Below are 25074 nucleotides of genomic sequence, written 5' to 3'. Positions count from 1 at the left end.
ATTATTTTTCAGGAAAATCATTACCTATTCATTGTTAATGTCAAAAGTCACTATAAAATGTTTATCAAACTGATGAAAAGATCAGGAGCAATTTTTTACAGAAGATAGTCCCTCAAGTAATATTTAAACATGAGTGATAAATATATTTCATTCTCTTAAATCCTAGTATGCGTGAGTTATGAAGCATTGTACAAAGCCATGCTAAATGGATAGAAGGATGGCTACTTACCAACAGGGCGAGCTGTAGACATTACAATGGTGTGGTGAGAACATAAAGAAGAAATTAAAAAAAAAAAAAAGAAAGAAAAGAAAATTATCAGAATGCATGATGTGTAATGTTACATTTAAGTATGGACAGTAGAGTGATTTCTAGTCTTATAATTCAAGTATGAACAGGATGTCTGAGTTTGACTAAAACTGAAAGTTATACATATAATTTTAAGAAAATAATTATTTTGCATTCCAGAATTAGCTCTATGTGATGCGAGAGATAATTTCATGTAAAGTTTGATTGTCATCACTTACTATAGTTATTATTTCAAAGAACTTTTTAAACAGCCTGTATTACCCCCAAAGTTAAGAACCTGATGAATATAACCATTCAAGTCACAGACTAGCAAATGTCATGTCAATAAAAGAAGGCCTCACTGTCTGATTTAAATAGGAATTGGATTTTAAGCATGGTTAGTCAGAACCATTACAAGGACTACAGAAAAGCCCCTGACGCTGCTTTTCAGCCAGTAATAAGTTAAGATCACATCACTTTTCATCCGTGGACAGGGTGGATGAAAATATAACAAATAGGTTGGAACATCCTTAGAGATTTCAACTGAGTAGCTCCCTAACTACTGTTAAACGTTTTTCTTCTTCTTTTTTTTTTTTTTTTTTTTTTTTTTTTTGGCAGAGGGCAGGAAACAATGACTGACAAGTTGATTCTTGCTCACTCTGAGAATGGCTTTCAAACTGCTGCTTAAACAAATTATTATTATTTTTTTATTATACCATAACTTTCAATCACTAACATCATTAGTAATAGGCTGGCCCTGTTATTAATGCACAGCAATTGTAAGAGACACACATGGGCTTAATAATACTTTCTTTACAAAGAATAATGCCAAATCAATTTAGATAGTAAACCACTTTATATAAAAGCAATGGAAAAATATAAAAATATATGGTGCCATTATTCCAATGAAGAAGAAATATATTTAGTAGCATTTGAACTTTTATGAACTCTTACAGTCAAAATATAAACTTTAGTGACAAACAAGTGTCTCACCCACATCCTAGTGGATAGCTCTAGTGCATATATAATGTGACTCTAGAATTTAGCATAGTTTTGTCTTGATGATGTCTCATTGGACATGATGAGATGGATATAGTCATTGAAACCATATTTATAGGCATTCATTCGCTCAACCAATACGCCATGATTCTAGCTTTGTGCATTTTCTGAAACAATAGGGTGCTGCCTATTTAGGAGATGCATGCCTTATATTATCATTTATTATTAAAAGGGGGATTAAGATAATTCAAAGAAGAGCAAAGCAATTATAGCAGCAGGATGAAAATTCTAGCTCAGTGAAGCTCTAATGTGTCCTACAGTCTATGATGTGTTCCCATAGCAAGAGGAAGAAAAGAAGAACGTTGCCCAATGCACAATTTCTTTTCAATCTTGGGGGGAGGTGCACAAAAAAAAATAACAACCAAGAACAAGATATCAGACGAAATCATAAAGTTGTGCCTCGTTCGAAATATATATCTCTTAATTTATCAACATCCAGTAGGAAAAGAACTTTGTCTTTTCGTTTCTAATTTGCATTTTCAGGTGTCACCTGAGGCTAAATCTCAAACACAATGTTTCATTTAGAAATGAAAAGGCATTTTGAGTCTATGATAATAAAGAGAGAAAAAGAAGAAACCATGGTGAAAAATCAGGTTTAAAAAAATAAAATATATTTCTCTTTCACCTAGTCTAGGGTAATTCAAAAAGGAAAAAGTTTTATTGCCCTAGAAGCAAGATAGTTTTTCCAATGAAGTCTTGATTTATGCAAAGCCAATTTCAGCAATCGAAATGGGGAAAAATGTTTACAAATATGCAGTTTGTGTTAACACATTCTGGAGCCATTTAAAAAAGCTCTCTTAGATCATGAATTATTTGATTAGAATATAAATGCTAGGAGGCTGGTTGTTGTTTAGCATTACTTCTTTCTAATTTTATGTTCCTCAAGTCAGCAAAGGGAGCCACTTGCTGTTAAATTTAATTTTATAGTCTATTTTCACCTTATTTTGAAGTGGAAGACAACTGAGTAAATCTGTGTTCCAGATTTTGACTACAAAAGTCCTTTTCTTTTTCCCCAATTGAATATCATGATAAAATTTTAGCAGAAACATCCCAATTAAACTTCTTGTTTTTGTTACATAGCAACATTTTATCTTGAAAAAAAACCCCAGCAGGTGGATGTTTTCAAAATCAGCAAATTAAACTAAACTGTGTCCCTGCATTAAATGGATGAAAATGGATGTGGCCTCTTGGGTCGGTTGACCCTGTTCTAATAAAACAATCCAGGGAAGGGCTAACCATTTCATGTACGTGCATAGAAAAATGAGCACAGAAAAAAATTAAGTCATAGATAATATGCGTTTTCTCCTGTTAACCTCTTAGCATGAGAAGTTCCAACTGCTTTTCCTAAAGGTAAAAAATATTTTTAAACAATATTTTACTCCACATTCTATTGTCTTATGGAGATTTTTTTTTCTTTAACCCTGTTGCTGAGGTTCATTCAGTCTTAGATGAGTAATAAATACATACCACACAGATTAAACTCTCTAATCCATCTACAGGACACAGATTAGGGGAGAGACCATTTAAGGTTTGCTGATTTAAAAAAAATCCTATTAAAAACAAAAAAACTCTATTAGTTTTTTAAGTTAGCTCTAAACATCCATGCGAGAGGAGCATGCTTTGTTAAATGAAATGTTAAACCTGAAACTTTCAACAAATTACGAAAACAATTAGCTGGGAAATATTTTAAAGCAAACAGACCACTTCATGTCTCATTCAGCCAAGCATTCAAGTATAAAAAGAACTGCTGCTTCTACAAACAAACAACTCCTCACATTTTCTCACCATTTATGTTTAGTCAGCAAATATTTTTTTTTTAATATGGAACATTTCTTGGGGGGTTGTTTATTTTTTTCCCCCCACTCACTTTAGAAACAACAAATAAATAAGCTTTGGGGGAAATTTGGTCAAGTGATTGTTTTCCCAAAGGACTAGCACACAAATCTATATTAATATAGAATCACCTACAGGGAATGTAGATTAGATATAGTAAAGTGGCTTACAAAGACTGTCAGATTTTGATAATATATAATCAGTGTATATATTTGATTGTTATATGATCATAGCTTTTTATGATCTGTTAACTAATGAGGAATGGAAATGTTTTTAAACAACTAGCTTGCCAATTTTGTCTAAATCTGTTCTGTACCTAAGTTCACGCTAGAATGTCTGGATGGGAGGAAAAAATGGATTCAGTGGAATAAAAATGGAGCAATTGGAAAGTATGGAAATCATCAATATTTTCCAAGTCATTCAAAGTGCATGTCTCCTAATAGTTACCCGAAGGAAGTTAAGTTTTGGGTTCTGTTTGTTTGCTTGTTTGTCTTGTAGTGGTTTGATGCTGAAATCATGGGTCAGCAAAAATCATTTTTGGTCCAGATGGAGGACCAACATGAGAATCCCTGACACATTTCTCACCAAGCCAAATTCCTCCAAACCTTTTCACCCGTCTGTGAAAACTTCTGGGAGTACAGCTGCACAAGGTAGGAGGTGTGACTAAACAGGATGAGATATAACTGAGTCTCTTAGTTATAGGGTGCGAGCATGCAGCTGACCTGATAAAGGATGAGAGGAGAAGCCATCAGTTGGGGTGGTGGGAGAAAGGTGGAAAGAGATCAGAGGACGTGCTTGCCTATCGCTGTTTGAAATCCCGTGAGTGTAAATGATGTGGTGGGTGATGTCTCTTTGGCAAGAGTAAGTGTAGATGTCCACATGGTACCACTTGGTAGCTGGGACTATATAATGTACTCATGTGAGTCAACAGGCACCACCAGGAAGACAGTTGATTCATTCTACCTCACTGTAGGGTTAAGTACTACTTTCTTTCACTACTAACCAATTCCAGGGAGTCTATAAATGAATATTATTCCCATGAATGAAAAAGTGCATGACACTTTTCCCAGAAAGTGAAAGTTGTTACAGGAGCCACACTATTTCAGTTATTCAAGGCCAATGAACTTCACAAATCACTCTCTCAATCAGATTTTCTCAATGCGGTAGCTCATTTGTATCCATTTTCCACCCTGCAAGCAGTGTCAGTTTTATTGTTTTTAATTGCTTTTTGGATGCTGAAATAAAACGAATTTCAAAGTAGTACTCTACTAGCATAAACCCGACAAACTAGTAAACAGAAAACAGAGTACCTTTGAAACTGTAACACTTAAAAGCAGTAAATACTTCAAAGCGGTGGGACCACGAAGACTAGTATAAATCTTTTCTACTCTTAAGATTTACTTTTAAACCATATTAACTATTATTCATTAAATTAAAAAATCGCTTCAAATAATCATCCCTTTGAACCAAATTTGAAAGTAATTTTATTTCAATTAATAATAGAAAGGACACAAAATCTAAACATTTTAGTAAAAAACAATAGAAGAGTATCAGCTATTATTTTGACTGTGATTTCACTTACCAATTTAACCAAATATTAGTCTGCCGATTCAATTGTATTTCCCATCTTACGTTTCTTACCTCGGACTGTGAGAGAAGCAGAGGCTTCCACTTTTCCGACCCGATTCTCAGCAATACACATATAGGTGCCTTCATCTGTACTCATGGCCTTTTTAATTCTCAGAGTATAATCATCTTTGATGTCATACCTGTGTAGAATACGAATTGGTCTTATTAAATAACATTCCAGCTATATTAAGGTAACACTGTTTTCATCTTCATTTCTTCTCTTTTGTGACTGTATTTCAACTAAAACAAAACACATGTACACATACACATGTAATATGCCGCCACAAAGTGTAATTGCTTAGATTTAAGGTTTTACTAATAAGATCATTAAGTTCATATGTGACCTCTTGCGGTTTGATTATCAATGATCGATACTTTATACACATATACATCTCTTACTGCATCAAAACTATAAAAGGCATTAAAAGCACTTTAAACTTTTCTGTGGTAGTTCTTAGATAATAAGGAAATAATGTATATTTCAGTTTCTCGGTGAGTTGTATTCTATCATTTTGTAAATTATGCTGCATTTAAATATCGGATTTAATTTGGGGGCATCTTGAATATAAAGCTAAAATATATTAAAAGGCATTTTTTTCTCTTATTTGTTGGCCAATTGACACAAACACCTGGTTGAAAGAATTAAGAAGGAGCCGGGGTTTTTTTTAATTAGTAATATTAACTCTTAAAATATCAACATGCCCTGGAGTGGTTTTTGGAAATGCACATCCTCAGCTCTTTCACACATATTTATTTGCTTACTTCTATTTTTTTTTTTTAGTTTATTTATTTATTTATTAAAAAAAAATTTTAACGTTTATTTATTTTTGAGACAGAGAGAGACAGAGCATGAACAGGGGAGGGGCAGAGAGAGAGGGAGACACAGAATCTGAAACAGGCTCCAGGCTCTGAGCGGTCAGCACAGAGCCCGTCGCGGGGCTTGAACTCACGGACCGTGAGAGCATGACCTGAACCGAAGTTGGACGCTTAACTGACGGAGCCACCCAGGCGCCCCCATTTATTTATTTTGAGAGAGACAGAGACCGTGCAAGTAGGGGAGGGGCAGAGAGAGAAGGTGAGAGAGAGAATCCCAAGCAGGCTCCACACTGCCAGGGCAGAGCCTGATGCGGGGCTCAAACCCACATCTTGGGGTTTGAGATCATGACCTGAGCAGAAACCAACAGTCGGATGCTTAACCGAATGAGCCACCCAGGTGCCCCTCATTTCTATTTTTTTAACAAGTAGACTAACACAGTAGCTCAGAAAAGAATTATAAAATTTTAATATGAATCTGTTGAAATGCTTTCATAAGAATATGCTTATTAGATTCTAAGAGATTACGATTACATAAGCAGAAGAACAAAGCTATTATCATCCTTTTCATATCTGATCTTTCCTCTTGATTTTCACTGATGGCCTTTGTTATTTCACTCACACAATTTTGCAATAGCTTTTGACTGATCACATTGACTTTCTTCCTCACATATATCACGCAGATAAAGCTGTATTTTAAAAATATTACCTTAATTGGTTCTGTCTGCTCACAACTAGCTGTGATTTCCTATTGCTTTCAGGACAAAACAAACTTTTTAGGCTTGCATTGAAGATGAGTATAATCAGATTTCTTCTACTTCTGGCTTTAGCTAAAAGAATAATAGCTTATGTTCATTGCAATGTAAGACCTAATAATAGTTCTGTTTTATAGAGCTTTGCGTGACAAAAAGCAATGTCTATGAAGCAGTCTTGCCAACTAAACGTAGCTATCCATGATCCTCTATCCTCCAATAATGATGGTTACTTTATTGTCAGCATGTTTTCATTTAAACTTCTGCTGAGTTACAATGTCATAAGTTGTTAGGAAAGCTTTATCAAACTCTTGTTTGAAGCTTTCCATCTCTATACTAGAAAACTGTAATTACTCTCTCCTTGAAACCTACTGCTGTACAATCATTCTGCACTTGCTTACTTTTTGTATTTGTTTATTTTGATGAAGGCAGAGATCCTGTCTGCTTCACCCATTGCTATATCCTCAGCCCCTAACACAGAGCTTTTAACATCCAGTAGCATAACCGAGTAGTTTAGAGGACAGTCTCAGGAGCCAATGGCCAGAGTTCTAATGTAGGAGTCTACTTCCTCCTATGCTGGTAAAAGTGGACAAGATACTTAAATTCCCTGGGCCTCATTTTCTTCATTAGCAAAATGGTGCTGACAATAACAACTACCTCATGGAGTAGAAGTGAACTTTGAAGGAGACGTTACACATAAAATGCATAAAACTAGGATACAGAAAGCACAATGCACATTATCTATTTTTATTACATCTTATTTTTTATTATTTTTATTATTTTATTTTTATCTATCTATTTTTATTACTTTATTTATTTTTAGTTTTATAACACCTGAACCTAGTAGGAGTTCAGGAAATATTGGCTGATTACATGATGAATATCTCATTTCTTACTGATATAAGGGTCAACCAAATCTAAATGATTGCAAGGCTGCAAATTTGCCACATTTGTCCAGTAGGGTTTTCTTATGAGCTACATTTACAGTTTAGGAGGACAAGTCCTGGGCTAAAATGCATACAAGAATAACAGTGCATGTAAACTTTCTTTGCTTAACTTTGCCAATTAAAAACATGAAAAAAATTTTTTTATGATGGCTTCAGAAAAGGTGCTGGTGATGTATTTAATGTATTTAATGTCTAATAAAAATAATCCTTCCTACAGTTAGCCTATTTCTGCGTGACATGCTAAGCTCTCGGATACAAGGATTGAATAAAAATATAGTAGAACAGATCAACAAAACCAGGAGCTGGTTCTTTGAAAGAATTAACAAAATTGATAACCCCCTACCCAGATTTATCAAAAAGAAAAAGGAAAGGACCCAAATAAATAAAATCAAGAATGAAAGAGAAGAGATCACAACCAACACTGCAGAAATACAAACAATAATAAGAGAATATTATGAGCAATTATATGTCAATAAAATGGGCAATCTGGAAGAAATGGACACATTCCTAGAAACATATACAGTACCAAAACTGAAACAGGAAGAAATAGAAAATTTGAACAGACCTATAACCAGTAAAGAAATTGAATCAGTAATCAAAAATCTCCCAACAAACAAGAGTCCAAGGCCGGATGGCTTTCCAGGGGAATTCTACCAACATTTAAAGAAGACGTAACACTTACTCTTTTGAAGCTGTTCCAAAAAATAGAAATGGAAGGAAAACTTCCAAACTCATTCTAGGAGGCCAGCATTACCTTGATTTCAAAACCAGACAGAGACCCCACTAAAAAGGAAAACTACAGACCAATTTCCCTGATGAACATGGATGCAAAAATCTTCAACAAGATACTAGACAACCAGATCCAACAATACATTAAAAGAATCATTTACCATGATCAGGTAGGATTTATTCCTGGGATACAGGACTGGTTAAATATTCACAAATCAATCAACATGATACATCACATTAATAAAAGAAAGGATAAGAACCATATGATCCCCTCAACAGATTCAGGAAAGTATTTAGCAGATATTTCTAATTCATCTCAAAACACTGAATTCTGGTTAGAGTTTTGTTACTGGCTCTTATTTAACTTAGTAAAGTAGCTTCACAGCACTCTGAATTTTTATCAAAAGCTAAAGGAGAGGAAGATAATCTTGAGTGTCTATAAAGGCCTCTCTGGATCAAACACACATGAAGACCATATTCTAAAAAAAAAATTTTAATATTTATTCACTTTTGAGAGACAGAGCATGAGTGGGGGAGGGGCAGAGAGGGATGGAGACACAGAATCCAAAGAAGGCTCCAGGCTCCGAGCTGTCAGCACAGAGCCTGACACGGGGCTTGAACTCACAGACTACGAGATCATGACCTGAGCCAAAGTCAGACACTCAACCAACTGAGTCACCCAGGTGCCCCAGTATTCTAGGTTTTATAAAAGGATACTTATATTATCCATGATTTATGATTTGTCGTTGAGGAAAAAAAAATAATGAATTGTATGTTGCCTCACAGTTCAAACAAACAAAACACAAAAATACACATCCATTAGTGCATAGCATACTCAGAATAATCCTCTGAACCAGAAATTGTCATTTTACAGATGAGGAAACTGACCCTTAGTCGAGTGAAATGATTTGCTCAACGTCATTTTACTAATAAGAGAAAAATCAGAATTCAAACCTTGAACACTGCCTCTCAACCTGGTGCTTTTTCCACTCCTTATGTACCCCTTTCCTAGAGTAAAATACTGTATTGAATTTTTAACTTAAGACATATATGCCACAATATCTATATCACCTGGATAGAAATTTCACATTCAGCAAACATAGTTACACCTTATGCAAATTTTACCTCACGTTAGATAAATTCATTATATAGGGAACAACATGGGGGATAGAGTGACAGAGCTTTTTATATCTTGCTTTAGCAAGAAAAAGTAATTAGGAGAGCCTGGGTGGCTCAGTCAGTTAAGCGTCTGACTTTGGCTCAGGTCATCTCCCGATTCATGAGTTCTTGGCCTGCAGTGGGCTCTCTGCTGTCAGTGCAGAGCCTGCTTCAGATTTTCTGTCCCTCTCTCTCTGTCCCTTCCCTGCTCTTGGGCGCGTCCCCTATCTCTCAAAAATGAATAAATACTTTTTTTAAAAGTGCTTAATTATAACTTACAGATTACATAATACTTGAACCCCAAATCAGAAAACCCAAGTCTGATTTGAAATCAGACTTGCTAAGATTTCTCACTTTTTTAAGGAGTTAAGAAAGCCAAGAATAGTAGTGGGGATACTGTATCAGTGTTTTAGTACTTTTAATTGTTTTTTGTTTGTTTGTTTGTTTGTTTACCAAGGGTTCCTTCATCAGGGATCCAAGTAATTGTGCATTCTACTCAATAATTGTAATTTGGTCTCCATAAGAAAAATGAAAAATGAAATACACCTTAGAGGAATAAACTGAATTAATCTTAGCTACTAAGAAAAGAGACAACCTTTCAAAGATACCATGCTAGTATCAGAAAATAGTAAGTAAACTTTTTTTTTCTAACTATAGACAGGGTTTTAGTAACAGGCTGTAAAAGTCTGGATAAGGACAATGGTCTGGCGGTATGGAGATTCTGGTTAGAATATTTGCAGGATTCCAACTAGGTACAGAGAGTACATGTATCCAGGTCACAGGTCCATTTGCAGTGAGATAATTAAGCCTGGAGAAGAAAGAGGTTTTTGCATGACATTTTTTTTAAGATTATTTATTTTTAGAGAGAAAGAATGGATGGGGGGAGGTCAGAGAGAGAGGGAGAGAGAGAGAATCCCAAGCAGGCTCCACAGTGTCCACACGGAGCCCAAAGCAGGGCTAAAATGTACAAACCGTAATATCAAGACCTGAGGTGCACTTGACCAAGTGAGCCACTCAGGTGCCCCAGGATAATTTTTAATTATAAAGTGCTTCCCTATATAAAGTGCTTCCTAGGTGACTCATTGGTTAGGCGTCCAACTTTGGCTCAGGTTATATCTCACGGTTCACAAGTTTGAACCCCAAATAGGGCTCTATGCTTACAGCTCAGAGCCTGAAGCCTGCTTCCGATTCTGTGTCTCCCTCTCTCTCTGTCCCTCTTCTGCTTGCTCTCTCTCTCCCTCAAAAATAAATAAACATTAAAAAATTAAAGTGCTTATTCATTGGAATTAGTAGATGCTCATTAAACACTGCCTCATTTCAATTTACCTTTGAAAATCATTGACATTTGAGAAAATTATAATAAAAATGTAATAATTTTAATTATTTTATTCAAGAAATCCTAACTTTTAAGGAGACTTACATTTCTCCTACATGCCAGGTGCTACCTGTAAGACTTCTCCAGATAACACATATGTTTCCTCAGCTCAAAGTTTGATATGCACACATTTCTGAGGGACATGCTGTCTTATGCCAATTAGAAATAACTGCTAACTACCCTAGCCTTTCTGGGTCCCATCACACAAAACCAGCAAACCAACCATAAAAACAACAAAACGGATTTGAACACTCTCTGATATCTTGGGGTGCTCAGAATCTTTAAATTCTCATTTTTCACTGGATCTTTGCCTTAGAGAAGATTGTGAATATTACCAGCATTATGGATTTATTTAAAAGTATTTTGAATATATATAAAATGTCTGAATCTTTCCATCAAGAGAAACTTTAAAAAGCTCCCCTTCTGCAACCATCCATCAACATTTGAATCCTGTGTGCCACAATCTACCAACCAGTCTTCCAACTTATTCCTATGATGAATGATCTCTTTCATTTTTGAACATCTCTATTAGATGATCTTCTATAAATGATAAAATAAAACACTTCTTCCAGAAGTTTCAAGTAATCCTATTGCTTCCTGTGCCAATTAGAAAAGTGCACTCTCTCTCCTGCTTGAAGCCATCTGAATTATTTCATTTTTAGGTCAAATATTTGTAACAACAACTGTATAATGTGCAGCAGATATATAATCTAAGGGTTTTAAGAAGAATGAAGAGCATCAATACAAATTCATCGGTTGATATACCTAAATATGATTATTTCATTCTACCTAAATATGGCTTCTCATTCAGTCACTCAGAATAAAACCAATTTCTATAATATTCAATGTTTTAGATAATCGATTCCTTGCCTATCTGTCAAGGCTAATGTTCACCCTCTTCTAACCACATGACCCTTCTTTTCCTTGTTTAACGTTTATTTATTTTTTGGGACAGAGAGAGACAGAGCATGAACGGGGGAGGGGCAGAGAGAGAGGGAGACACAGAATCGGAAACAGGCTCCAGGCTCTGAGCCATCAGCCCAGAGCCCGACGCGGGGCTCGAACTCACAGACCGCGAGATCGTGACCTGGCTGAAGTCGGACGCTTAACCGACTGCGCCACCCAGGCGCCCCTCTTTTCCTTGTTTAAAATAATTACCTCGTTGCTGTCACAACTTAATGGAATGCCCTTCCCCCACATCTTCCATTGCCAGTCCTTCTTGACTTTCAAGATTACTTAGATATTCCCTCAAAGATGTCTTTCCTGCTCAAATAATGTGAAGTAGCTTTCTACCCATCAGTAATTTTTTTAAATGTTTATTTATTTATTTTAAGAGAGAGAGCAAGGATGCAAGAAGGGGAGGGGCAGAGACATAGAGATAAAGATAGAGGGAGAGAGACAGAGAGAGAGAGAGAGAGAGAGAGAGAGAGAGAGAGAGAGAGATGGAATCCTAGGCAGGCTCTACACCATCAGCCAAGAACCTGGTGCAGGGCTCAATATCACAAAACATGAGATCACAACTTGAGTTGAAATCAAGAGTTGGATGCTTAACCACCCGAGCCACCCAGGTGCCCCCCCCCCCACCACCAGTAACTTTAAAAGATTACTTTTCTTTCTTTTTATTTATTTTTTTAATTTCTTTTGTTACTTTTATTATTTTTTAAAGCACATAACTCTTTCAAGTTTTTAGCTTGTTTGTCGCCTTTCAAGAGCATGTATGTTCCATGAAAACAAGAACTGAATCCCTCTTGCTCCAAACTATTCACCTCCTGTCCTATAAAATACCACCTGTGATCTTGGATGTGCTCAATGAAGGCTTATCGAATGAATGATGAACCACCCAACAAATGCTCAAAACTACTCTGTAGTTCTTTCTTAGCAGGGTTACTAGTAAAACACTTGCATGTAAAACAGAAAGATGAACTAATTTGAAATATATCAAGAAATATAGTAATGTTGTTAGGTTTACACATCAGCAGTTAGCTTTTTTTTTTTTTTTTTTTTTTTTTTTTTAAATGCACAAACCCTGGAACTAGCCAGATTTCCCAGCCTAAGATTAACCACTTAATCTCTTTATGCCTGGTCTCCGCATTTATTTATTTATTTATTTATTTATTTATTTATTTATTTATTTTTTAATTTTTTTTTTCAACGTTTTTTTATTTTTATTTTTTTTATTTTTGGGACAGAGAGAGACAGAGCATGAACGGGGGAGGGGCAGAGAGAGAGGGAGACACAGAATCGGAAACAGGCTCCAGGCTCCGAGCCATCAGCCCAGAGCCTGACGTGGGGCTCGAACTCACGGACCGCGAGATCGTGACCTGAAATGTAGGCTAAATTGATATCAACATAATGCTATAAATTTAAGAACTCAAGATATATAATATATAAATGCTACTTTAGAAAGAGACAAACCTAAAATAAAGAAGATAGCAAATCTTGACCAGCAACTAGACATTTGGTTTACATGTTATCATCATAAATTTCCCTCTGTAAATTAAAAACATCAAAAAATAATCTCTCTTCCTACAACAGAATAAATAAAGTGACTCTAGTAGAATATCTAATATAAATGTGAAGACTACGAGAAAACAGAGTTACAGCTTTGTGTTTTGCTGAATGCTTTCAAATTTATTATCTCATTATTTTGGCAACTAGGGTGGTTTCTAATCACATGTCTTGTGAAAATAAAACAATGACAATAAAAATACATTTGCATAGTGTTCTCAAATATACTCTTTAATTTATCCTCATAAAAATTCTGGTAGGTAAGGAGGAAAAACATGATTTCCCCCACAAAACTTAGAGATACACAAAACTTAGAGATATAAAGTTCAACCTCACTGAAAGCAAACTATATAGCTTTTTAATAAATACACTTTTATAGGGGCATTTGGGTGGCTCAGTCAATTTAGCCTCTGAGTTTGGATCAGGTCACGATCTCGCGGTTCATGGGTTCAAGCCCTGCGTCCGGCTCTGTGGTGGTAGCTCAGAGCCTGGAGCCTGGTTCAGATTCTATGTTTCCCTCTCTCTCTTCCCCTCCCCACTCGTTCTCTGCCTCTCAAAAATGAATAAACATTAATAAAATAAATATGCGTTTATAAAATATAGTATAGCAGAATCTGGGATATAATGTTTAATTTTATTCCATGTTTATCCCAAGAGGAATTGCAGACATGACAATCATAAAGGTGATGTACATGAATTTAAGCTCTTCACAAGTAAAAATGAAACTTAGAAGAATACTATTTCAGTAGAGAAAACCATGAAGAACATGAATCAGTAAACATAGAAATATTCAGTATACCGATATTAAGGGTGAACACTTGAAGCCTAAATTAAATACCTCTAGGTGAAGTGGGTGGGGGTTCTAATTAATTATGTAATTAGAATAAAATACACAGAAATGAGTTATTCTAAGAAGCTAACAGATAATAAATTCTGAGACAGACTAAATAATTAAAAAATTGAGTGTAGTTTAACATCCTAAGTTTAAGATTAGAAAAATAGCACTTCGCTATCCAGAATGCTGAAATTCATTGGTAGCAAAGATTTAGACCGTATATGAATTTAGAATCTAGATTTTTCATCAACTATATTACAGAGGTTAGAACTTCATACCAAGAGACAGCATCAAGATTCAATTTTTTAAAATAACATGATGTATAAATCTATAAAGAAAAATTAAAGTAAGCATGGGGGATACTACCAAAATAGCAGCTGCTCCTATAAATTTTTCCTTAATGGGTTCAATAAATAAATGGTCAATGCCTCATGGTCTGGGTACAGAAATTTATACTGGGTAATATAAATTCATAATTGCAATTTGGTTATTTGTGGGCCGAACTATGCACGAAAGCAAGGTGTGTGTGTGTGTGTGTGTGTTTGCCTCACAGATGTTTTTAAATTACTGCAATAATTGATATTGTTTAAAGTTTTGATATCTTCATATACAAGTTTGGATTTTCAAATCAAGGTCTATTTTACTTCAAAGTACACACCTTTTCTCCTTTATTACATTGCCAACCCAGTGGGTCTAATACAGCGGTGCACCGCACAGCTGGGGACACTATTCCTCCCAACACCACTCAACCACTGTGGCAATTTCTCGTCTGAACCCTGAACGTACCCTGATGAGCCCAGGGGACTCAAGCACATCATGACCTTTAGCAATTTTTACAGTAAGAAGTATCTTAGGTCAGAGAAATGATAGACTTGCAATGTGATCAAATTAACTCTTACTTGCAAAAACTTAAGAAATACAAGAACCGATTTTAAATAAACTGTATCCCAAAACACTTCAAAACTGAAAAAGAAATAAATATGTGGCTCATTCCTAATTTCGCATTTAGGCAATGTGAGGCAAAAATGACAAACTTCCTTTCCAAAGGCCACACATTGAGGCAATTATAATCAGGGAGAAAACTGTCATGAGTATCTACTACTAGCCTCTGTTTTCTCTAATGGGTCATGATTTCTCTGAGATAATAAATTGCCTCCAAAAACTACATATATCACAAGCAATTGGACGTCAAATATTTCCACAGGTCCAATAAATGTGGCCTTATTTCTTATATTTCTTTCTGGATAAGCTGGGATGTGCACAATACTAATCTCATTGATGCTTTTCACTACTGCATTGGATAATTGGAGAAATAATCATTTTTCCCGAGAAAGTAAATATAGACTGAGTAATACACAAAACTATGAAAACAACTCCTTACATTTAGAGAGATCTTTACAAAAGAGTTTAATACACGGTTTCACAACAATAAATGATTTAGAAAAAATTGCCTATTTCCAAACACCATTTTATAGAAGATTCTGAGATTGTTGTCTTGAGCTGTAAAGAGACTAGAATCTGTGTCCTCTGCAGCAAGTACATTTATTCTTCTAACATAGAGTGACACGCCCCTTCCATTTGACATGTGTGTTATTGCTGTGTGTGTGTGTGCGCGCGCGCGCACGCGTGCACATTGGGCAGGTGTGCATTTCTGCACCAGTGATTTTACATTCAGAGTTTCAAAAGTTACAGAAAATAACTTTATTAATATTTTACTCGATATTTCTCTAAAACCAACTATAATCCTAGGAGCTTCATACATGTGTTTACTAATATATGCACACTTTAAAATCATTCTTTAATTAAACAATCAAATGTACTCAAATTTTGCCTTGATTTGTTCTCCCTTTAAATAGTTGAGAATCAATTTTAAATACGTAAAGCATACTTCCTATAAAAGAGATACTTTGTAAATATGGTACAATATATATGATCAACATGTAGGAGGTATTGTCTGACTTTAATTAAACCAGGGGGGAAAGAATGAAATAGAGGGGCAAAAAAATACTGGTGAGGAAATCCTAATAGAAATTGGGTGATTTTGATTGTAAAAATCTGTCAGTCTCAGACTTACATAAATGCAGTCATTGTTGCCAGGTTTGATTAATGACAGTTGTACAATCATGTGCTGACAGTCCTCACCATAAAGATACCTTTTTTTTTTCTGATATGGAACACTGCTGAAAAATGCAACCCAATCAGATTTGGCCCCCGGACAACATGTGCTATCATCACTGTACCGTGAATTGAGATTGATTGGTAACCAGCTGTGACAAAGTGGGAAAAGAAGCTCTGTTTTTTGTGTTGTTTTTTTTTCCTCCAAATTAAAAAAAAAAAAGGAAGAGGAAACTGAATTGTGTCAAAACCATTACCATATGTTCAGCTAAATAATAAACAAAACAAAATAAATTTATTTTAATACTTAACACAACAGTGTATGTGCGAGGCTCTGTTTATGCGTGATCTTATGTTTGATGAGCAATCTTAAAAGTGTTTCAAAAGTGAAAGTGTTATTCATGTTCAAAAACCAGTACTATACTCTAAAATCACTTCTAAATGTAAAGGATCTCTTATTTCTTTCATGGATAGTGAGGAGATTGCCTATAAATCTAAGTTTACTTTGAAGATACCAAACAAAATTTTTGAGAACTGGCAACATTTTATACATAACCACATCACATACATTTCTCATACTTTGCCATCCCTAATGCATTGTAACCTTCTAGGATAGGAACTTTTCCTGATTTTCTGCCTTTTGTGAACATAATTCAGATAATTTAGGGACCTCCCCTTCCAAGATTTCCACAGTGGCCTTAGAATTTAGGAGGAGAAAAGAACAAAAGAAAATACAACACAATTTCTATTACAAGGTGGAATTTTACCAGGTTCATTTCAAGCCTGTGTATCTCATTGCCTTGCCTGAATTATGTGAGGATTCTGCACGAATAAAACTTCCTGAATGGCTGTTCTCATTTCACAAGCACCTTTGTTTTTTTATGAGAGGAAATTTATTTTCTCAAGATCTTTACTTTTTGAAATCACCTACTACTTCTCGCTACGAGATGTCTGGCTCTAATTTTAGAACAAATGTTTTGAATTAGCACTTAACATTTTATGATGTATCTGCTTTATTAATCATTATGTTGGCCATTGGTAAAAATGATGAATTAAACCAGGAAACATCACATGTCTAGGTAAGTAAATATGACTTTACTCCCTAAAGGAGAGTTAAAAAAAAGTTTTTTTTCGATTTTCAAAATATTTGCACTCAATCCAAATAGCTGAAGATAACCCTACACCTTTTGGACTCTTGCAGAAAATGAAGAAATGTCTACAATAAGGGCCATTCCATAGTTCCATAATTCAATGCAAATTTAATTATGGAGACTTCATATAAAAATATCGCAAAGTCTATTGCCCTGCTTTCAAAAGAAGGATTTTTAGGGTAACAGTTACTCGTGAATCTTTCAGAGTCATTCACTGATAATTAAAGACACACTTATCAGCTAACTGACAGCACTAGCATGGATTCCAGTGGACACGGAGATACAGCCATTTAGAACCCATGGTGATGCGTTTCACCTGCTCAAAAAAGCATATGTTAACAACTCACAACATTAAATTGAGGCACTCCTATATAAAACATACACTTTCTTGGAGAAATTTAAATCTTTTGCTCTGTTCAGGCTTGAAAGCGGATAAAATAGAAAAAGTTGCTCAAATTTCCTAAAGCAATCTTTCTGCTCACAATTATCACAACAAAATCCTTCCACAGACAACACTTGAAACTGTCATTACAACTCATGTAAGCGTCTCTTGGCAACCTAAATCTCAGGTGATAATTTCATACTCTCTAATACTTAAGGTATATCCTGAAGTCAAGCTCTTAAATAACAATTGAAGTCTGGGAGCCAAAATGAGCCCAGTGGGTCATTATCATGCTGGCAAATGGATACCGAGTCAAGTTTTCTATACTTTACAGACAACTTGGGTCACGTTCTCCTTTTCATCTATCATTATACTACTACTACTATCATCCTAATTATAATATATAATAATATATAATAACATACAATACATAATACTATATATTATAATTATATTGTAATTGTATTACACTTCTAAAAGCTAAGGTTTGCAGTTTGAGGAAGAAATATTTACGTATTCTTTCAGGATTCAGGTCATAAGAGTTTCTGGGCAGGGCACCTAAGAACAGTATGAAGGGCAGGTATCTTCTTAAAAAATGAAAACTAATGCAACATTCATTGGAAAGGGAAAGAAAATAAAAAATGTGGAAGTTCAGACTTCTAGGGAAATATTAAGAGGCAAAGTCGTCTCTGAAAAGAACTTGCTGTACTGTGCTGGGAGCCTCTACTGAAAGCCAAGATGAAATTTAAAATATGATGGCATCTGACTCTGCCCTAAATAACCAAACAGTATTTTAGATTCTCTTGGCTTCCCCTAAAGGCTCTCCTCGTTACCTCCATCTGAGGCATAGGTGGCTCCCTCCTTGTCAGCCTGACCATAGATGGAAAACCCTCTACCAAGTCTCCCTTTAGCACAGCTGAGGGAGCAGGACATTCTCCAACTGAAAAGCTGAGAGAAAATAAACAAACAAAAAATGTTTAAAAATGCCCACACTAGGATAAAAATACTATAATTGGTTTAATGAAGTGCAGATTTCAGATCACAGGGTAACTAGGCCCAAAAGAACACTCCCGGGGTTCCCTGACGCGGCCGACCATCTTGAAACCGGAGCCTCTCTCTGGAGCTGGAGTAATTAAACCGAACTGCAGCTGAGCCCTTCCAGAAAGGCCAAAGCACACCGCTCACCCCAAACTAGAAGTGCCTGCGAGTTTTAATCACTGTAGCCTGCTGCCATGTTTTGAGTGCCCCTGTCTACCCATCTTCCACTCCTCTGACAGACAATGGGGCCTCCGGGGATTAATTCTCTTGGTGTACTTGTGAGCAACTGTAAAGTTCACAGCCTGTTGTCTTTAGTCACCACCCGTTTCCATCTTCTCCTGTTATCTTATTCTCTCATTTTTCACTTCTACAGTGAGCTTTGTCTCCACGGATGCAACCTCTCACAATTGCATCTTGTAGCCACCTCCACAAAATTTTTCACTATGCCTTCTGGAATACTAGTTCACTGACCTGTAAAACTTCCTTATCCTCTCTCGCAGAATTTTACCTTCACTTCGTGTCTTAATGAAAATCTGGCTTTTTCCTGAGTTGGTGAAAGTGGGGAAGAGGAAGGGATGTAGGAAGTATACTCCCTGCCACTCCAAACAATAACTCAGTAACTCAATAACTCAGATCTTGACCTGAGCCGAAGTTAGACTCAGCCAGTCTAACTGACTGAGCCACCCAGGTGCTCCTACCATCTTCTTTATATACCAAGAATAGACTTACAAATGCTTCAATTTGCCCTCAACTGGCTCTCTAGAGAAAAGTCCATCCAAACTTCTAAACCCGCCCAGTATGTTCTTTCCTGACCTAGTCTCTGCTAACCTCTCCAGTCCCACCTTGCACTATGGCCCACTTTATACCTGAGTCCTCAACTGTACTCCAGAATTCTCAAGTTCTCTCCTGCTTCTGCATCTCTGCATATGCTGTGTCCTCACATCTGGACTTTTCTCCATGCTTCCCCACTCCCCGTTTCTCCCTCCTTATAGCCTAACTACTTCTGCTTATACTGGTATAAAATCAATGTGTTGATATCTATCTACACTTCCAGGGTTTAAGCTTCACAAAGGCACGGTCATGTCTTTGTTCACAGTTGTATCCTCAGAGCTCAGTACAGTGAATAAAGGTAGTCAAGACCAATTTGTTCATGAAAAATTAATTTAAGGCTATACACACACAGGAAGAGGAAGGTTCTTTTTTTTCACCAGTATCAAACAACACTGATAACAAAATGCCAAATCTGTATAATAGAGCATCTGTGGACAACACAAGACACATTCTGAGCATTTAGACTCACTTTGTTTTCAGTTCCCTGAATTTTGACTGAGTTTACTTAAATTGTATCTTCTACTCATAGTTTTTATCTCAAACGTTTTTCTGTGTTCATTTTCTCCAAATCATTGACTAATACCATAATTAACAACACACTAGAAGGGCCCCGGAGCAATCCATAGTTTAATGGAGATACTCAGTTACGGAGTATACTCTTACTCACACCTGTCCTTGTTCTGTGATTTAACCTGTTGCCTAGATAAACAAAACCAAATCCAAAACAACAACAACAACAACAACAACAAACTCAAGTTCAACATACATCAGTAAGAAAAAAGTGAGGTCCAAAAAGTTTAAGAAAAAATTATCTTTATGATAAAAATTATCTTTAAGATAAAAATTATATGATAATATACCTTTTATCACTGATAATCTTTTCATTATAGCAAACATTAATATAAAAGGGCTTAATTTTACAATCTTAAAATTAGAACTGTGTGTGTGTTTTTTTTTAATTGACATGCTATTCACTATTTGTCTGGCAATAGAAATTTTGTTTTGATTGCTATAGGCTTTCTTTCTTTCTTTCTTTCTTTCTTATTTATTTATTTATTTATTTTTGGTGTTATCTGCAGATAGGGCACTGACCTATCATTGCTAATTACATTATTGTTTTCAAAACTGCAGAGAGCTTTTAATATCATCTTATACTGATTTTCACTAAATTTAAATCCCTTAAGTTTAGAGATTTTGTGTGTGTGTGTGTGTGTGTGTGTGTGTGTGTGTACATCATGTTCTACTTTCTGTCACAGTCATATAAGATTAAACTCAAACCATTCTAGAGATATTAGAATTTCATTTAGCTCATCATAGCAGAAAGGACTATTTAATTATTTTTATTTCTATCCTTACTGTGCAACCATCCTTGTGATTTATTCAAATAAAATAATATCTGCAATTCCTTAAATGCATTACTTTAAATGCTTGTAAAACTTACTAGTATTATTTCCATATGTTTGTGTAACTAATTAGAACATGAAAATTTATGGTAAAAATTGCAAATAAATCACAATTAAGGAAAGCATTTTGGAACAAATAAAGTGGTGTAGGCAGGTTAAATTATCCTTTAATTTAGAAATAATTATTGGCTTAAATTCATTCAAGGCATTTTGATTTTACAACAGGACTAAGAAATGTAACATCAGGTTTGGAAAAGTGGATCTACTTCATAATTGTGTGTTTGGTTAGAAATTAATCTCCACTTTACATTCATTTACAAGAAGGATTTTGGGGATTAAATCCACAACAATCCATAAAATTCATAGCTTACACCAGATGTTTTTGACAGGCAGCTTCTTGTACTCCTCTGAGTCGAGAATGAACACTGTGCAATAAGGGACTGCAAGTTCAGAGTGAAATAGATCTTCAAATGTGCCATCTATCTGGTGGCCTTGTGATCCTTACTGAACAACCTTCAAGAAGATTCCATTGGTGTTGGAAGGGAGCATTAGCTGAGGTAGAATGGAAGTGTTCTGCATTATCAGTTTGGGTTGTGCTTTGGAAGATTCAAAGGGCTCTCTCTCCTCTTTACTTCTGCCCACAAAAACCTCCTCAGGAAATGTGTTTCTGGAATAATTTAGAAATTCAACACAGCTACATAGGGACACTTGTCATCATTAAGTGTGTAACATACCATAGAGGTTGGTAGATATATTTGAAAATAGAAGGTTCAGACACTTCTCTAATTAAGCTACTCTTAACTAGTTTTATCAATTCAGCAACTATTTAATGAGCAAGAAATATAAAGAAACATTTCATGCCTCATATATTCTAGAAAATATGCAAGAATATACATTTATCTGAAGTCATTAGTGAACCAAAGGACCTTTTTGCATTTGGTGATGACCTATTTATGTCAAGTCTTGCCATGGCACTATTTGTCCATCTCGCTGGTATAACCTTCATAGCCAAGGCAATAAGAAATGACTTTGAGGTCTATTTCTTTCAACAACATTCTATTATTTTTGCCTAACATTAAAAACAAAATTAAAAAGCATATAAAATAGCATTCAGGTAAGCAATTCCTACTTCATCTTTTCTACTAGTTCAGGGTTTCTTGACCACAGCACTTAGTGACATTTTGGACTTTTGGGCCAGATTATTCCTTATTGTGGGACTTGTCCTGTGTATAGTCAGCCATTTAGCAGCATTTTTAGCCTCTCCCCTCCAGAAGACAGTAGTACCTAATTCCCCAAATGCAGCAATCAAAAATGTCTCCTCATATTGCCAAATGTCTCTCTGTAAATGGGAGAGGCAACGCTGGCCCTCGTGAAGAACCATTGCACTAACTGTGTCTGGTGAGCACCACATAGCAGATACAGGGCTGGACATTTAAGAATGAAGATAAATATGGCAAGGGGAGTTGGGAGACAGAGAAACAAACAATTACAATAACAAGACTAACACTGTTAGTTACACAGAAATTTAAAAAAAGCCAATGGCTATTGAGTAAAAAAAATGGAATGAAGGGTGTTTAAGATACAAATGGGAAATGAATGCAAGCTTTCATGTCAGAGAGACCTGCGGTTTGCATCCTGTTTTGCTACCCTCAGGTCCTGTGACCTTGAGCATTGTGCTCATTGTCCTTAAGCTTCATTTTCCTGCACTGTTAAAAAAAAGGGATTCATAGGGTGCCTGGGTGGCTCACTCTGTTAAGCGGCTGACTTGAGCTCAGGTCATGATCTCAGGGTTCTTGAGTTTGAGCCCTGCATTGGGCTCTGTGCTGACAACTCAGAGCCTGGACCTGCTTCAGATTCAGTATCTCCCTGTCTCTGCCCCTCCCCAGTTTGTTCTCTCTCTCTCTTTCTCTCTCTACCCCCCCCCCAAATAAACAAACTTAAAAAAAGAGGGGGAGGTGATTCATACTTTAAGGCTATTGGGGAGATTAATTATAACTGTACAAGCACCTAGCATAAAATCAGTGGGCCCTCAAAAAAATACCATACTCTTTATTATTTTAATACAATTTCCTGTAAAGATAAATTATTTTAGAGGCACTCAGCTGGTTCAGTCGATATAGCATGCGACCCTTGATCTCTCAGTATTGCGAGTTGGGGCCCCACATTGAGTGTAGAGATTACTTAAACACAAAATCTTAAAAAAAAAAGATGAATTATTTGAGTGAAGTAGTTTAGACAGTGGACTTGAGGGGTAATGTGCCTAATTGGGTTCAAATCTCACCCACTTGAATTTGCCCCTCAGATTCCTCCTTTGTAACATAAAAATGAGAAGAACACTTGTTTCATGAAGAAACCGTGAAGATCAAATGAGTTATCTACATGTAAAGCACTTGAAAAATTAGCTATTGTCCCATAGTCAATTTGAAGATACACATTTCTTCTATTTTAACATCTCTGACATTAAAAATCATTTTCCATAGACGACATATTATATTTGATCAAGCAATTTCTTTTCTTCTTCATTCAGAGAAAGTATTGTCAGATCCTACAAACAATTCCAACTTGAATTCAATGACTTATAATATTATTATAGGACTAAAAATAATAGTTGGGTTAAACAAATATTTTGACTTCTGTATTTAATAAAGACAACACTTCTTATCCAGCACCCACGGTATAAACCTCAGTATTACTTGTATCCCCTCTTTCCCCATGAATCCTGACATAGAATCTATCTCTTTAAGGAAAAACAAAACAAAACAAACAAACAAAAAACAAAAACACAACCTTTCTTTGTATTGCCATTTCGCATATTCACAGGAAATAACCCAAAAGAATCCCCTAACTACCTTTTAGGCAACTTCTTACCAGGTATGCTTACCTCTGAACATTCTCTACTCCAAACTATCCTACATAAAATTTGAGAATCAATTTTTTAAACCTAGAGACAAAGACACATTTGTATTGAATGTGCTCCAGTGAATCCCCATTTCATAGTGTGTTCAGCATAAAACACTTTACTTGGAATTAGAGGCTTTCATAATAAAGCCTCAGCTAACCTTGTTGGCCTTAAGTGCCACTCCACTCCACTCCAGGCAAACGGAACCACTAATTGTTGGCATATTCTTTCCGCCACCAATGGTTTTTCATCCTGCTTCCATCTCTAGGAATATTCTTTGCAGCTCCACTTATGAGAATTCTATTCTCCTTTCCAGACCCATCTCTAATATCACATGGGACTAAAGCGGCTTTTCCTTTCTGCAACTCTAAAGAGTCTGTGTATCATAGCTTTTTTAAATAGTTTGATTTATTTAGTAATTAACATTATACATATCTCATACCCTCCCCTCAAATCCTTGAGAACAAACTCATCTTTTTTTAATTTGTTGCATTAGCAACAACACTAAAAATGTGCAATGAATATGTATGATTCTTTTTGAATTTTTGACATGTAACATTTTATTAGTTCACATTAGAGATATTTGTTATTCCTTTGAGAGAATTGCCATCTTGCTATAAATTGTGTTCATAGTAAGGTTAAAAATATTTTCTTTCTCTCTCTTTATAAAATTCTTCAAATAAGGGTTAAGAGTCCTGATTGACTTTTTTGCTTCTATTATTTGTGGTATAAATGTTGAACACAACTTTTAGAAAATGTGGGTTGATGGATGAAGTATTAATAGCTTCCATCAAACATATATTTTACAGAAAGTGCCAGTTGTATGAATGGCTGTGATAGTTAACCAGGTATTCTTAATAAAGGCACCACACACTCATACATTTGATGAAATTAGTTGAAAGGTATTACGGTAGGTCATATAATTGTAACAGTCACAATAATCTTAAGAATGATCAGCAAAATTTCTGCACTGAGATCTTGTCACAGGTCTATCCTATAGATTTATATGACAAATCACTTCTCAGAAGAGACTTCTAGTACTTTAATTTCTTGGCAAAGGTTCACTGTGCCCCAATAGCAGCCCCCACGCCTAAATAGGTCCTTTGAGAATGAAGCTCCAATGAGTTGATGCTATGCACCAACTAAAGTAGATTTCTTCAATAATTGATTCTATTCTGTGGAATAGGGTATGTTCTTACAATGCTTTGAAAGCATTTGGTTTTTGTATCTTTTTTTTGGACAACTGTATCTCCTTCACACACTAAGGAAGACATACCCCTCATTCATCATGTTATTGTAATACTAGGTCTCAAGTTATTCTTTTTTTTCCT

General features: G+C 35.6%; 1 protein-coding gene across 19 annotated transcripts in view; it reads right to left on the bottom strand.

Moving 5' to 3' along the window:
* Positions 1 to 25074, bottom strand: part of ROBO2 (roundabout guidance receptor 2) — a 1685269-nt gene that overhangs the window by 129930 nt on the left and 1530265 nt on the right. For 14 of the 19 annotated variants that reach the window (XM_019839528.2, XM_019839533.2, XM_019839526.2 and 11 more), the window contains 2 exons: positions 4820 to 4947; positions 230 to 241 (listed from right to left, as the gene is read on the bottom strand). In XM_019839528.2, the coding sequence (XP_019695087.1) occupies positions 230 to 241; positions 4820 to 4947 (140 nt within the window). The remainder of the gene's footprint in view (positions 1 to 229; positions 242 to 4819; positions 4948 to 25074) is intronic. The other 5 variants (XM_019839527.2, XM_019839536.2, XM_045036333.1 and 2 more) reach the window with 1 other exon arrangement.

This window comes from Felis catus, chromosome C2, assembly GCF_018350175.1.
Source record: "Felis catus isolate Fca126 chromosome C2, F.catus_Fca126_mat1.0, whole genome shotgun sequence".
NCBI lineage: Eukaryota > Metazoa > Chordata > Mammalia > Carnivora > Felidae > Felis > Felis catus.
This window is presented reverse-complemented; position numbering and strand designations above follow the sequence as displayed.